Genomic DNA, 16125 nt, shown 5'->3' on the forward strand with positions numbered 1-16125 from the left:
GCACAGTTGTACCTTTTTAAGGATGAGGATGTGTTTGTGCATGCCAGGCAAACCACTGGATCAACAAAATAAATAAATTGGAGTCATTTCTGAAGAAAAGTCAGCTGTCCTCTTAAATGCATTCCATATATGTCTTCTCTGTTGAATGTGCCTGTTAAATAAACTGAGTGGCATTTGGAATGTAATTAAGATTAAGTTGTAGATTTCGGGAGCAAGATTCTTCATGTTTTGATTTGAATCTCGCCTTTGGAATTGGATAAATACTAGGAGGGGAAAGGGTGGGGAAATGGGACTAATTGGACCGCTCTTTCAAAGAGCCAGCAAGCACGATGGGCCGAAAAGCCTCCTTCCGAGCTGTTTCTTTGATTCTCATCCTATTTTGTGGGGTATTGAGCGTATATGAAGTGACCAGCTTTCCCAGCCTTGCCTTGCTGACATTTTATTGGTATAAGCCCTTGTGGAATTATTGTTAAAAATCTATGTAAAATTCAACTTCTTGAGAGTAATCAGATGTTAGTTCAGTCTCTCTTTTCCCACTGGGTTCCTGATCTTCACCACCAAACACACAGGAAATCCCTCCCAATGGTGGTGTTGGGGAGGGAAAAGCCAAGCCAGCAGTCCTCGGGTGATCTTTCATCCCTAGTGACCAGCTCACAATAGCTTTGGCGGAGGTCTGGCAGTGTGTTGCAGCTGGTATGTGGTCTGGGGTGAGAAGGCAATATTTGGGTTTGTTGTTGACCGGAAAGCTAAATCCAACTGTTGGTTCAAAGCTCCAGAGGGAAAAGGATAATCAGTGAAGATGCTTGCTAATGGAGCTCCTGTCAAGACTTTCACCGACCTCAAATTTATTTCTGAATGCTGGTCATGGTGAATCCCTCAGGAAATCTTTAGTAAACGACACCGCTGATGAATTTGTGTGTTGGAGGGGATAATTTTCATTAAGTGCTTTCCAGCAGAGTAATTCCCCCACCACCCCTTCTTTCTGTAATGCCGATTGTAATACTTCGCAGTTTAGATTGGTGATACTACAGAATCAGAGAAAGACTTGCATTTATATAGTGCCTTTCATGACCACGGGATGTCACAAAGCGCTTTACATCCAATGAAGTACTTATGGAGTGCAGTCACTGTTGTAACGTGGGAAACGCGGCAGCCAATTTGCGCACAAGCAAGCTCCCATACACAGCAATGTGATGATGACCAGATAATCTGTTTTTGTTATTTTGACTGAGGGATAAATATTGGGCAGGACACTGTGGATAACGCCCCTGCTCTTCTTCGAAATAGTGCCGTGGGATCTTTTACATCCACCTGAGAGAGCAGACGGGGGCTCAGTTTAACGTCTCATCCAAAAGCCACCTCCGATGGTGCAGCACTCCCTCAGCACTGCAGAGGAGTGTCAGCCTAGATTTATGTGGGCAAGCCTCTGGAGTGGGACTTGAACCCACAAGCTTCTGACCCAGAGGCAAGTGTGTTACCAACTGAGCCACAGCTGACAGAGATACAGCACAGAAGGAGGCCATTTGGCCCATCGTGCCTGTGCCGGTTCTTTTGAATGAGCTGTCCAATTAGTCCCACTCATTTGCTCTTTTCCCATAGCCCTGCAAATTCTTCCTGTTCCAAAAAATATCCAAATCACTTTGGGAGAAAAATTTCTCTTCATCTCCCCCATCTAGGAACATAGGAATAGGTGAAGGACATTAATTCCCTGGAGCCTGTTCCGCCAGTCAGTTAGATCACGGCTGATCAGTATCTGAACTCCATCTATCTGCCTTGGTTCCGTAACCCTCAACATCCTTGCCTAACACAAATCTATCAATCTCGGTTTTGACATTTTCAATTGACCCCCAGCCTCAAATAACTTTTTGGGGGAGAGTGTTCTAGATTTCCACTACCCTTTGTATGAAGAAGTGCTTTTTACAATATACATTAACGATTTGGATGAAGGAATTGAGTGTAATATCGCCAAGTTTGCAGATGACACTAAACGGGGGGGGGTGGTGTGAGCTGTGAGGAGGACGTTAAGAGGCTGCAGGTTGACTTGGACAGGTTCGGTGAGTGGGCAAATGCATGGCAGATGCAGTATAATGTGGATAAATGTGAGGTTATCCACTTTGGGGGCAAAAACACGAAGGCAGAAAATTATCTGAATGGCGGCAGATTAGGAAAAGGGGAGGTGCAACGAGACCTAGATGTCGTGGTACATCAGTCATTGAAGGTTGGCATGCAGGTACAACAGGCGGTGAAGAAGGCAAATGATATGTTGCCCTTCATAGCTAGGGTATTTGAGTATAGGAGCAGGGAGGTCTTACTGCAGTTGTACAGGGCCTTGGTGAGGCCTCACCTGGAATATTGTCTTCAGTTTTGGTCTCCTAATCTGAGGAAAGACATTCTTGCTATTGAGGGAATGCATCGAAGGTTCACTAGACTGATTCCCGGGATGGCAGGACTGACATATGAGGAGAGACTGGATCGACTGGGCCTGTAATCACTAGAGTTTAGAAGGATGAGAGGGGATCTCAGAAACATATAAAATTCTGACGGGACTGGACAGGTTAGATGCGGGAAGAATGTTCTCGATGTTGGGGAAGTCCAGAACCAGGGGACACAGTCTAAGGATAAGGGGTAAGCCATTTAAGACTGAGATGAGGAGAAACTTCTTCATTCAGAGTTGTTAACCTGTGGAATTCCCGACCGCAGAGAGTTGTTGATGCCAGTTCATTGGATATATTCAAGAGCGAGTTAGATATGGCCCTTAGGGCTAAGGGGATCAAGGGGTATGGAGAGAAAGCAGGAAAGGGGTACTGAGGTGAATGATCAGCCATGATTTTATTGAATGATGGCGCAGACTTGAAGGGCCGAATGACCTACTCCTACACCTATTTTCTATGTTTCTATGTTTCCTGACATCACCCCTGAACGACCTATGTGCATTTGACGAGTACCTTTGAGGAATTTGTATTTTCCATGTGAACTGTTTAAATCTCAGAAAAGAATAGAAACTTTCTGAATGATTTGATTTTCCTCATGTTATGTCTTTCTTGTTCCAGGTGCTCCGTGCAGAATTGTCGAGTAAGAAGGATCAAATTAGTGAAGCCGTCCACATGACACAGATGTTCTTGGCTAAACACAGTGACAAGTTAGTTTATTCTTATATATTCAAGAATGATCCTTTCAACCAGATGTGGGGTGAACCAGATGTGTGGGGCTTTAAATCATGTGTCTTCTGTGTGGGACTAAACAACTTGTGGCACCTTTTCAGAAATATATTGTCTGGCAGTTTAAAAACATTCTCCTGTCCGAAAGTTATTTAATGTTCATTCTCGAAATAAAATTGAAGACTTGCATTTCTATATTGCCTTTCATGACCTCAGGATGCACCAAAGCGCCTTGCAGCCAGTGAAGTACTTTTGACGTGGAGTCACTGTTGTAATCTAAGAAATGTGGAAGCCAATTTGAGCACTACAAGCAATGTGACAATGACCAGATAATCTGATATTTAGTGATGTTGGTGTCGGGATAAATATTGGCTAGGACACCGGGGCGAACTCTTCTGCTCTTCAAAATAATGCTGTGGGATTCTTTTGCGTCTGCCTGAGAGGGCAGACGGAGCCTCGGTTTAACAGGCCCAAGTTTCCGCCTTCTGGGAAAACGGCGCATCTCCATAAGGTGCGCCGACTTTCTGGAATAAAAAGGCCGCCGAAAACCTACCTTGTCATACTCCAGTCTCCTCAGGACATCTTCATGCTCGGCATGGCGCAACACAAGGAGTCGGGGGCGGAGACAGGTCGCAACGCTGAAAACAGTGCCGGGCCCTCTGCACATGCATGCTAGAGTGTGCACGCATGTGCAGTAGCTCCTCGCCCCCGAGGCTGCGTGAGAGAGGCCCGACCCTAGCCTTGACCGAATGAGCTCACCGGGCGAAGATCGGACTGGATCTCCCTCCCGTTCAGCTCTCCCCCACCACCGCCCCCCCCCCAGTTCAGCCTTTTCCCCCCTCTTCTCCTCCGCCCCCTCTCCTTCCCCCCCCCTCTCCTTCCCCCCTCCTCTCTCCTTCCCCTTCCCCCCCCCTCTCCTCCCCCCCCTCTCTCCTTCCCCCCCTCCCTCCTTCCCCCCCACCCTCCTTCCCCCTCCCTCTCCTTCCCCCCTCCCTCTCCTTCCCCTTCCCTCTCCTTCCCCCTCCCTCTCCTTACCCCTCCCTCTCCTTCCCCCTCCCTCTCCTTCCCCCTCCCTCTCCTTCCCCCTCCCTCTCCTTCCCCCTCCCTCTCCTTCCCCCTCCCTCTCCTTCCCCCTCCCTCTCCTTCCCCCTCCCTCTCCTTCCCCCTCCCTCTCCTTCCCCCTCCCTCTCCTTCCCCCTCCCTCTCCTTCCCCCTCCCTCTCCTTCCCCCTCCCTCTCCTTCCCCCTCCCTCTCCTTCCCCCTCCCTCTCCTTTCCCCTCCCTCTCCTTCCCCCTCCCTCTCCTTCCCCCTCCCTCTCCTTCCCCCTCCCTCTCCTTCCCCCTCCCTCTCCTTCCCCCTCCCTCTCCTTCCCCCTCCCTCTCCTTCCCCCTCCCTCTCCTTCCTCCCCTCCTTCCCCCCCTCTCTCCTTCCCCCTCTCCTCTCCTTCCCCACCCCTCCTCTCCTTCTATCCCTCTCCTCTCCTCTCCTCTCCCTCCCTCCCCCCTCCTCTCTCTTCTCCCTCCCTCCCTCACCTCTCTTCTTCCCTCCTTCCCTCTTCTTCCCTCCTCCTCTCCCTCCCTCCTCTCCCTCCTCCCCCCAGCCCTCACTGTCAGAGACACTGACAGAGAGACACACACTGGGGGGGGGCATTCCAACACGCTGTTGGAGGACTCAGTAGAAATATTTATTTATTTATTGATTGATTCTTTTTTAAAATATTTTATTTTTAAATTTTTTTGGTTGATTTATTGATTTATTTATCATTTATTATTGATGGCTCTTTATTTGTAAAAGTGAAGTGTTTAATGTTTGTAAACTTTCCTTCCCCCCCCCCCCCCATCTTTTGTTCCCTACGTTATAACTGTAGGCAAGGTTTTTCTGAGCGTACAAAAATCTACACTTACTCCATTCTAAGGAGTAAGTTTTCGCTGCCTAAACTTGCAAAATAGGCGTAAGTGGCTGGACACGCCCCCTTTTGAAAAAAAAATCTGTTCTAAAATGAAATTATTCTAACTCACTAGAACTGGAGCAAACTAAATGCCAAGAATTGCAATCGAAGATGCTCCATTCTAAACTAGTTGCTCCAAAAAATAGGAGCAACTCAGGCCGAAACTTGAGCCCCAATGTCTCTGACGAAAGACGGCACCATCCAACACTGCAGCACTCCCTCAGTACTGCACTGGAGTGTCGGCTGAGATTTTGTGCTCAAGGCTCTGGAGTGGGACTCAAACATACAATCTTCTGACTCAGAGGGTTGCTTAAAGGGGTACAGCCATTTTTAAAGTTTCTGATAATGTCTCTCTTGCTCACATACATAACATTACCTGGATGATGAAATGTAATTATTGCACATGATATAAGATTGTAGTTCACAGCCCATGGTTCAGATTTTCCCCCAACGCCAGCACAACATTAGAAGGTGGGTTTCTTCCAGGAACCACACACTTCTGCACAGCTGGCTTCAAATATTGTCACAGAGAGAGTACCAGAAACATAAAGTTTAAGATTGTATCACTGCCTCAGATTACTCGCGTCGTGCATCTGTCACATGGGCGAGCAGTTGAAGCCTGCACATCCATGTTCGGCAAAGGCTGTCAGGTATAAAATACTTGAAGAAAACACCAACCGATCATGTGCAATGTCAGTATGGAAGGTTGGAGAAATGATGCCTAGATCCTGCGGTCTGCAGAATCTTCAATAGCGGAGAACAGAAAAGTCCTGACACCAAAGTCTAGTAGTTCCCTTTACTGGTGTCGAGCTTTGGGTGTTGAGTCAACAAAAACCTCAGCTGACTCTGCTCCCTGTGTTGACCTCAGCCTTGTCCGAATTGTTGCTCTAATTTCAGTTGAACTGACTCTGGAAATTGTGGCGATTTCTCCATGCTGCTGTGGTGGTGCTGTGAACATGTTTGTAGCTAATACAGCAGAAATAAACTTGCAATCCAAACTTCCTATTATTACGCTCAATATAGCACACTAGAGCTGTTGACACTTAATGCCAACCTTACTCTGACAGTCATATCTTCATGCTTAACCATCATCCGATCATTCTCCCAAAGTGCTGCTGAGACTATAGTTGAGGAGGTTTGCGTGAGAATCATGGCAAGATTGGGATGACTTATCAATTAAGAAAGATACCAACTAGAGTCGGTGCGGGAATCACTGCCCTTTACGTGGACTTTGATTTTCAGCCCATCTGGGCACAGTTTCCTCATCAAGATCAATTCATCGTCATACAATACAATGCCTCCAGCCTGCTTCCAGTAACATTGTTTGTGGGGTTCTGACTGGGGGCTAGTGGTAAGAGGCTTTTTTGGGTGGTACTTACCCAGATTCTTTAACTAAACCTTGCACAAAGTCTGTTGTCTTGGTAACTCGTGATCAGCCAGGGGGCAAGTATCAGCTTCCTCACTTGGAGACCAACCTATTCAGTGCGTGTGTTTGCGCAAATTTCTCTTCAATCTGGTGAGCAATGTTCCCTTATTGACTACCGCCTACCTTCAGGGGCATAAATCTGAGAAAAGTATGGATTGTAATGATCATTTATTATTTTAAATTCCCCTAATGACAAGTTGGTTATTGTCTAGTTTTGTGATAGAGCTGAGTTTTTCTTCCAATGGATTGTAAATGCCAATAGCAAACTTAAAGGTTTTCATTTCTCTCCTTTTTTTAATGTAGGATATCGGAAGAAGATAAACAGCAAACGGAAAAGCAGCTGGAGTCCCTTCAGGAAGCTTACAATAAGTTGTGTGAGCAGTCTTCCGATGACCTCCAACAATCCCAGAGCATGCTGGCTGAAGAGGCAGTGGAGAAGGTAATAACCAACCCTGGGTTCAGGAGAGGTTTTAAGCTGAATTTCTGCAGTCGGGCTCAGGGTTTGAGTACAGAGATGCCGTGTCATTAACTATCCAAAACCCGGTGACAAGCTGTTGCTGATAATGATGTGTAATTGATGTTCACCGAGATAATGTAGTCAGACTGTTGACAAATGTAGTGTGTGCTTCATGTTTTTCTGATAATTGGAATTGTGATATCTTCCAAAAAATTAACTGTCTTGCTCTTTGAGTGAGTGAGAGCTTTCACATAGCTGTGAAAAGAAATCAAACTGCTGTATGCTGTCAACATGCATAGTATGGTCACCATAATGTGGAATAGATCATGCTTACCTTTCTCTGTAAACAGAAGCATGGTGCGTTCAGCTCTACAAGTACACGTTGAACGATGTTTAAGACTAAGAGTAACTCTCTTTTGCTTCCTCTTGTGACTAACACTTTTAAGTACACGGATGATACTTTTGCGTTAAAGGATGTGCATGTGGGACATAAAAAAAAATTATTCGTTCTGTCGACACCAATACCGGGCCTCACTTGCTGTTGCATCGCTAACATTCAGCTCCCTGGTAAGTGAACATTCTTGTATCGTCATGTGGGCATAGCTGAAGTATGTTTTGCATGAGCGGGTTCTGAAGAGGCTGGAGGTAATGATTATTTGATGTCTGCATTTTATTATTTTGGTGCCGTCTTATTGCCTTCTGTAATTATTATTCTTTTCCCCCTTTTGATTTTCAGATCTATGAAACCATCGCAGGTGTTGTTGACCTCGCGACTGGGATGGTTTTTCCGATCTTCCATGCAATACGCAGTGGTCTTATTGATTATGACACGGGGCTGATTTTGCTGGAAGCTCAGGTCATTGTGTCAGGCCTTATTCTTCCAGAAACAAGCCAGAGCCTCGGTATAGAAGAAGCTTTGAGATGTCACTTAGTCGATGGAAAGATCTTCAGCCAACTAGAAGAATTGAGTAATGTGGCCAAACATATTTCGAGCACCTTGTGTAGAATGAGTAATGTCCATCCTGCTGTTTCTGCTTACGATCACAGCGTAATCTCTGAGATTTCAGTCATTAAAGTTCTGGAGGCACAGCTTGCCACTGGAGGGCTAAGAGTACCAGCTACCAGTGAAAGACTCAGCCTCGAGGAAGCTTTTCAGCGAGAATTCATCACTGCTCGGCTGTACTTCAAACTGCTGGAGAGGCAGAAGATGTGCAAGGAGCTAATTGATCCAAGTACGGCCGAGAAGGTGTCATTGATGGAGTTAATGCAAAGAATTGTTGTGGATGAAGAAACGGGCCTCAGGCTGCTTCCTGTGAGGCAGCGAGAATGGGGCATGATCACTTTGAGATCTGGCAGGAAGGTCAGCATTTTCCGGGCAGTCCATGAAGGCCTCATAGACCGTGAAGTGATGATCAGGCTCTTGGGTGCTCAGCTGTTTGCTGGAGGGCTTATTGATCCTCAAACAGGAACTCAGCTAACAGTAGATGAAGCTTTGGAAGGTGGTCTCATAGATCATGATACAGCTTCTGGCCTTTTAACTCATCAAGTTCAAACAGGAGGCATAGTCAACCCAGCTACTGGGAGTAGGTTAACCATGGATGAAGCTGTGCAGTGCAATTTAATAACGTCAAGCAGTGCACTTTTAGTGCTGGAATCTCAAAGAATATTTATGGGCCTTATTTGGCCTGATTCCGGAGAAATATTTTCAATAGACACATCTTTGCAACAAGGAGTGGTAACAAATGAATTGGCCCTCAAAATCCTGAACAACAGGCAAAAAATAGCAGCTCTTTACATCCCTGAAAGCTCATCAGTGCTCTCACCAGAGGAGGCGAGCAGACTTGGTATTATAGACAAGGAAACGGCACGCATTCTGAGCACAGTAACAGTCCCTGACTTAATGCCCAGTGCCAAATCGTTTCAGTCTTCATGTGCAGATACCTTGAGCTGGAAGTCAAATTCCGAAGTCCAGACTGGTGCTGCTAGTGACACTATGGGCGTTGAAGAAGCGAGCAGAGATGAGAATTCAACTCCGCATCAGGTGGAAATTCAACAGAAATTTGTGTCTTACTTAATGACACACAGCTATATGGACGCAGGCACGGGAAGGAGGTTACTGTTTGTAGACAGTGACCTGAATGAAAAGATTAAAATGGTGACGGAAGCAAGTGGCGCCAATGATCCATTAGAAAATTGGCAAGAATGCCTTCATATTCAAGACGTCAGTACACCTGAGGATCGCATGGAGTCCAAAGAAATTTTAAAAGATATTGGCATCCATAAAATCCATACTTGCCCTGAAATGCGGGATCCAGATGGTATGGGAGAAAAGCAGGTTGTTGATGCACCACGTGAACATTCTGGGAATATTAACAGCGAAGCATTGTATTGGATGCCTGTAGTACAGCAGTTGCCAACAAATGAACCTGGAGAGTTTGTGTGTTCTCAGACAACGGATGGTCCAAGCAGTCGTGTCACTGGCACTGAAGAACTTGGTGGGAGCAAAACAGTTCAGGCAACAGAAACGCTGGACAATTTTGCCAACTCTCTTGAAGTACTGTCTTTTAATGGAAGTTCAGGTATACATCCAGACCTGAACAAATGCATTAAACTGGCCAGGGAAACCAGCAATGTTATCTCTATTGAAAGGGATTTAGGAAACCAATTGAGAAAAAGCGAGGAGATTCCAAAAGATGATGCCACTCATCAGCTTACTCCAGTCATGACAACAGCTTTGCTAACTCCAGATTCCTATGTAGGGGGCAAAGTGGCTATTACTGCGTCTTCAGCAGAACAACCGGCAGCTGAAATCCCGCATAGGATACCAATGGACCAGTTGTTTGCAACACCAGAATATCGGATGCTCACTCCCTTTCCATTGGAAATTGACATCCAAACAGAGTTCGGAGAAGACCTGAAGAAAATGTTGGGCTTTGACAGGCCTCCTGATGTGCAGGAAGGTGATCAAATTTGCAGAAGTACTCGAGATTTTAATGACATGTTGGTGATCCGCACGGAGTGCACTAACCACGCTACAAAGGATACGAATGTTCAACAGCATATAGAAGCTTCACAAGTGGGAGAATCTAATAACCCAGGAGGAATACGAGGCATTGCTGCGCCAGCAGTACAACATCGTAACAACATGGCAGACAAGTCTGTGAAATGGCTTCCTTTGGAACCGCAGATATCCACTGGGGATGATGAGTTAATTTCATCTCCATTAGAAACTGTTGCAGGAACAAGTGAAGACCTTGTATATGGAAAAAATAAAATAAGGACAATTGAAAGTCTAGAAGATGTTGCAGACTTTCATGAAATGGTGCATTTCGTTGGTACTCCCGATGTAGAGGAATTAAGTGAAAACATTAAGATGGACGTAGCTATGAAGATGGAGGATGAAGTGCAGTTTTATCAAGACGCCCGCCATACACCTGGTGCTGATGAGGTTGTGCTGCAAGATACCAATCTTGAAAACCAGCTTGGCTGTCATCAATTCATGGAGGTAAATATAGATTCTCCAACCATACAAGGCAGCATAGAGGAAATGTGTGATGCAATTGGACCATCAGTGGAAGAGCGCCTCACTGTAGCCGATGAAACCTTGCATTTGAGCCCTATAGAAACCGGGAGCAAACGGACACACTCTACAGAAGGTACTGAGAGCCATGAAGATGGAAAGCACAAAGTAATAAAGGTTATTGAAACACTAGACGATATAGCAGATTTGGAAGATCAAATGGCGATTGTTGAAGAACCCGTTGTTATAGGTGGTGCATCAGAGAATGAGAAACCTTATCGCAGTCGAGAAGCTAACAATGAAGATGTGTTGGGAAATGGGTTGAATGGATCCTCCAATACAGATGAAGGTGGCAGCATTCACCAATGTACGGAGACCACTTCAGCAGTAGATGACAATCTTGAATACAGGAGGAACAAAATAATTACTCGTGTGGAAGGATTGGAGGATATTGGAGAGACCCAGGAAATGCCATGGTTTGTTGGAGACTTCACAGGAATGAGAGAAACTCAGATGCTTAGTCCAGGAGACACAGACATTGAGGGTGTATTTGAACCTTCCATACAAATGACAGGTGGTGAAGCCATTTTTCTAAATGGTGACGAATTTAATTCAAATAACAATGAGCAAGTTCAGGGCCATCAAGTAAATCACCAAGATTTTGGAGCAAAAGACCACGAGGAAAAGCAAAGACAAGTGAATGTTCAGGAGGAAATGCAGAGCTGTAGAATATTTGAACAAGATGCATCAGTAGCTAATCTAACAATACCAGATGATATGATGATGACAAAGGACCGTGGTTTAGATGGAAGCTGTACACTGCAAAACGCGCTAAGTAACCATGCAGTGACATTGAGGAATGTTGCAGGTAAATGTATGAGAAGACTTGATGGGAACAATTTGTACATCTTGGAAGAGGTGGAGGAGGAGGATGAAGAAAATGATAGACAAATATCTTGTTTTGAGGCAGTGGAGAGTGAGAAATGGGACAGATCAGTTTTGATAAAACAGCTCAAATTAGAAGTTGAAGCAGGTGGAATATTCAACCCTGTAACTGGTAAAAGATACAACCTTGATGTTGCTTTGGCATGCGGTCTTTTGGATGAGGAGATGGTTGTGGATATTTTAGTTTCACAGTTCCAAGATGGAGGGATCCCTTTTGAAGAAACTGGTGAAAACTTAACTCTTAGTGAAGCAGTGGCCAAGGGGTTTTTACAAAGTCACATTGCCATCAAAGTATTGGATAAGCTTGGACTGATTGGAGGCTTTTATAATTCTAGTACAGGAGAAATAACGGAAGTGGCTGCTGTTGCAGAACATTTAATAAACGATGACCTTCTGACAAAGGTACTGCTTTCTGAGAAAGTTGTCTGTGGGGTTATTGACCCAGAGACCAACGAGCTGCACAGTGTTCATGATGCATTAAGACTTGGTATTTTAGACTCTTGTACGGCTCTGCGTTTGCTGGAAGGTCAAGTTGTTTCTGGTGGCATTATGGACCTCGAGCAAGAAGATCAATTATCCGTAGCTGTGGCCTCGAAGCTTTGTCTGATCGATGAAAAAATGGCGGAACACTTGACCAAAATTGAAAAGGCAAAAAATGGAGAACAAGTTGATGAGGTGGCTGAGTTGAGGTTGCTAAGCTACCAGTTTGAAATGCATGGTGCATTGGATCCACAGACTCAACAACCTTTGTCTGTGCTAGAAGCAGTCAACAGAGGGCTTGTGGAAAGAGATGTTGTGCTTATCGTTCTTCGCAAGCAAGTTGAAGATGGTGGCATCATTCAGCATAAATCAGGGCTGCGCCTCTCTGTAACTAATGCTTTGAGGAGTGGTTTAATTCATGAAGATCTAGCCGATGACCTGCTTGAATTGGAAGCATCATGCCAAAATATTCAGGCTTCAAGTGCCGGGAAGAATTTGTATTCTCAGGAAATCATGCAGCGTTTAAGACAGTCAAATTTTCCAGTGGGAGTTGAAAAGAGCCAGAAATCGAACCAACTCTTCGCTGAATTTGAAAATGGAACATCAGTGATACAAACAGAATCTGTTGATGGAAAATTATCGGATGATGGTTTGAAAAAAGGAATGAATTTTTATGAAAGCCGGGATAATGTTGCTGACAGCCATTTGAACATTATTCCTTACTCTGATTTAGTGAAGATAAGTAAAATAGATACAGAAACTGGGCGAAGATTCATGACCGTTAAACCTCATGAAGAATTTTTGGCTGTCAGAAGTATTGAAGCCATGTCAGAACTGAAGCGAGTAGATGGAGATCTGGCTGCTGCCTGTATCACCCAAAGAAATGAGTTCAATGATAAATCCTTGATACCTGCAGAAGAGGATGAGATCACTGCTCAAGATGATGTGAAGCATCCCATAAACCCTTCACCTTCAGATACATCAGTTCCAAAATGTATCCAAGATATTTTCCTCAGCAGTGCGCTTCAGGAGCGGACTGGGCAAACCTCTGAGGAAGATCTGTCTGGTAAACTGGGCTGCATTTCATCCAAATCTTCAGAGGTTGAAGATTCACTGCAAGGTGACTTTTTCTCGTACATTCGAGAATGTATATCTGACGCCATGCCCGAAGTTGAAATAACAGAGTCGGCTGAGAAAGAAAATATTTTAACAAGTGAAGAGGAGCTGAATGAAGAGGTTGGAAAACTGGTTGTGAAAACATTTATGGGAGGGACGTGTACGGAAGAGTTGGAGCCAAACAATGCTCTAGGTACCACCAAGGTCCACGATCTCATGGGTAACAAAGGAGATTTTAATCTGGACGGAGATGTTGGGGCAGGGGAGCCTGGTGTCGGGGCAGAGGAGCCTGGTGTCGGGGCAGGGGAGCCTGGTGTCGGGGCAGGGGAGCCTGGTGTCGGGGCAGAGGAGCCTGGTGTCGGGGCAGAGGAGCCTGGTGTCGGGGCAGAGGAGCCTGGTGTCGGGGCAGAGGAGCCTGGTGTCGGGGCAGAGGAGCCTGGTGTCGGGGCAGGGGAGCCTGGTGTCGGGGCAGAGGAGCCTGGTGTCGGGGCAGAGGAGCCTGGTGTCGGGGCAGGGGAGCCTGGTGTCGGGGCAGGGGAGCCTGGTGTCGGGGCAGGGGAGCCTGGTGTCGGGGCAGGGGAGCCTGGTGTCGGGGCAGGGGAGCCTGGTGTCGGGGCAGAGGAGCCTGGTGTCGGGGCAGAGGAGCCTGGTGTCGGGGCAGAGGAGCCTGGTGTCGGGGCAGAGGAGCCTGGTGTCGGGGCAGAGGAGCCTGGTGTCGGGGCAGGGGAACCTGGTGTCGGGGCAGAGAAGCCTGGTGTCGGGGCAGAGGAGCCTGGTGTCGGGGCAGAGGAGCCTGGTGTCGGGGCAGAGGAGCCTGGTGTCGGGGCAGAGGAGCCTGGTGTCGGGGCAGGGGAACCTGGTGTCGGGGCAGAGGAGCCTGGTGTCGGGGCAGGGGAGCCTGGTGTCGGGGCAGAGGAGCCTGGTGTCGGGGCAGAGGAGCCTGGTGTCGGGGCAGGGGAGCCTGGTGTCGGGGCAGGGGATGTTGAACCTGATGTGCAGTTCGGCATACATGATCAAGCACAGTTAAATGGGATGTTCGAAGAGAGTAACCCAGCTGCACAAAGTACTGGCTGTGACGACTGTTCAGGAGGATTTGAAGAAAAGGTAAATATGAAGACCACTATGGGGAATGTGCTGAAAGCTGTGTGTGCAAAACTCAGTGATGCATTCAAGAGAAGACCAAGCGAAGATCAGGAGAACACAAGCCTGCATTCTGTGATAAATGGAAACAAGCAAGAAAGAAAGACTGTTGAGACATTAGATGATACTGTGGACTTGGAAGCAAAGGCAGGGCTTGCACATAGGGTGAAGGAAACGGAGAGCAAAATGTCCAATGTTTCCAGAGCAAGAGAAAATGAGGGAGAGATATCAGACTCTGGCGCTCAAAAATCATTTGTAGAATCTAAAAATCTATTATGCTCAGAAAGATTCAGCGAAGAAATGCAAGACCAGGATGATGTAGGAGGTCAGAATCTTGAGAAGATATCACAAGAAACAACACTGGACTCAGTAGAACTTGAGGAAGAAGTCAACATGGTTGTACAGGAGGAAAGTCCTGCCCTTTCAGAGAAGGTTGTACAGGAGGAAAGTCCTGCCCTTTCAGAGAAGGTTGTACAGGAGGAAAGTCCTGTCCTTTCAGAGAAGGTTGTACAGGAGGAACGGCCTCCCCATTCAGAGAAGGTTGTACAGGAGGCAAGTCCTGCCCATTCAGAGAAGGTTGTACAGGAGGAAAGTCCTATCCATTCAGAGAAGGTTGTACAGGAGGAAAGTTCTGTCCATTCAGAGAAGGTTGTACAGGAGGAAAGTTCTGTCCATTCAGAGAAGGTTGTACAGGAGGAAAGTTCTGTCCATTCAGAGAAGGTTGTACAAGAGGAAAGTACTGCCCTTTCAGATAAGGTTGTACAGGAGGAACGTCCTGTCCATTCAGAGAAGGTTGTACAGGAGGAAAGTCTTGTCCATTCAGAGAAGATACTTGGTTGCACAATTGCTGAAGCTGAGCCTTCAGAAAATACTGGTGTTGAAAGGGTAATCGGAGAGTATGATGAAACTGCTGGCAATAAGGAAGAAGATCTCTTCAGTTCAGTGGATTGCAATACAGAGATGGGAGTTGGTGCTATAATGCCTAATCGAGATGTGGTGACAGTATGTGGTGATGCTCAGATTGCTGTCAAAAAGTCAGAACTGCTGTTTGATTGTATGAAACAAGCATTTCTTAGTCAAGAGTTTAGTGAATCATTTGATTTGAAGGATAATAAGTTCTTGAAAATGGCAGACTTGCTTGCTGGTTTGAAGCCGGAAATGATGAGTGCACAGGCGCAGGAAATGCTTTGTGCTTTCTCTGAGGACCAAGATCCTTGCAGTTTAAAAAGTCAGGAACTGATCAGCAGCCTGGCTGATGAGCTTTTCTACTATTTAAAACCTGAAGTGCCTGGTTCGATAGAGGACGAGTTGTTAAACAGGCAAGTGAAAGAAATGCTTCGCGAAAGAATTCTGGTGCTATTCAGCACTGCAGGAACTCCTCAAAATGTGTTGGGGCAAACACTCGAGGAGAAAAAGGATAATGTGAATCAAATAATTCAAACAAAACCAAATGGAGAAAATGTTGCTGGGAACGAGAATGAGGATTCGGTGATGCGTTATGGTTCCTGTATTGGCGGGTTGGAATCACGGGAAGGCATTGAGAAGGTGGTCATTTGTGACAGTGCATCAATGAACGACTGGTTCAATGATGATGAAACTGGTGATGCTGTGAATGGAATGAGAGAAATAAAACAAGATAGACAAGGAGATGATTTGGTGATGCAATCTGGTAATGTTTTCGATGAAATGGAGTCGCTGGGAGATACTCGGGACAAAACCGCCTTGGAGGATGCATCAAATAACATCTGGATCAGCAACAGTAAGGACGTTGGTGACTTGACGGAAGTATTCCAAGTCGGGCAAAGTGGACAAAGTGTAAGTGAGAATAAAAATGATGTGATGCAATCTGATTCTCTTGATAAAACGGACCTACGAAGCAATATTCAGGAGAACAGTTGCGAATTAGCATTGAATGGTTTCTGGGTAAAGGACAAT

General features: G+C 46.0%; 1 protein-coding gene across 5 annotated transcripts in view; it reads left to right on the forward strand.

The window, feature by feature from the left end:
* The window catches only part of dst (dystonin), a 647938-nt gene that overhangs the window by 345976 nt on the left and 285837 nt on the right, over window positions 1-16125 (forward strand). For all 5 annotated transcript variants that reach the window (XM_070884881.1, XM_070884882.1, XM_070884878.1 and 2 more), the window contains 2 exons: window positions 3051-3139; window positions 6836-6971. In XM_070884881.1, coding sequence (XP_070740982.1) covers window positions 3051-3139; window positions 6836-6971 — 225 coding nt within the window. The remainder of the gene's footprint in view (window positions 1-3050; window positions 3140-6835; window positions 6972-16125) is intronic.

The sequence above is a fragment of the Pristiophorus japonicus genome, chromosome 7 (genome assembly GCF_044704955.1).
Source record: "Pristiophorus japonicus isolate sPriJap1 chromosome 7, sPriJap1.hap1, whole genome shotgun sequence".
Classification (NCBI taxonomy): Eukaryota; Metazoa; Chordata; class Chondrichthyes; family Pristiophoridae; genus Pristiophorus; species Pristiophorus japonicus.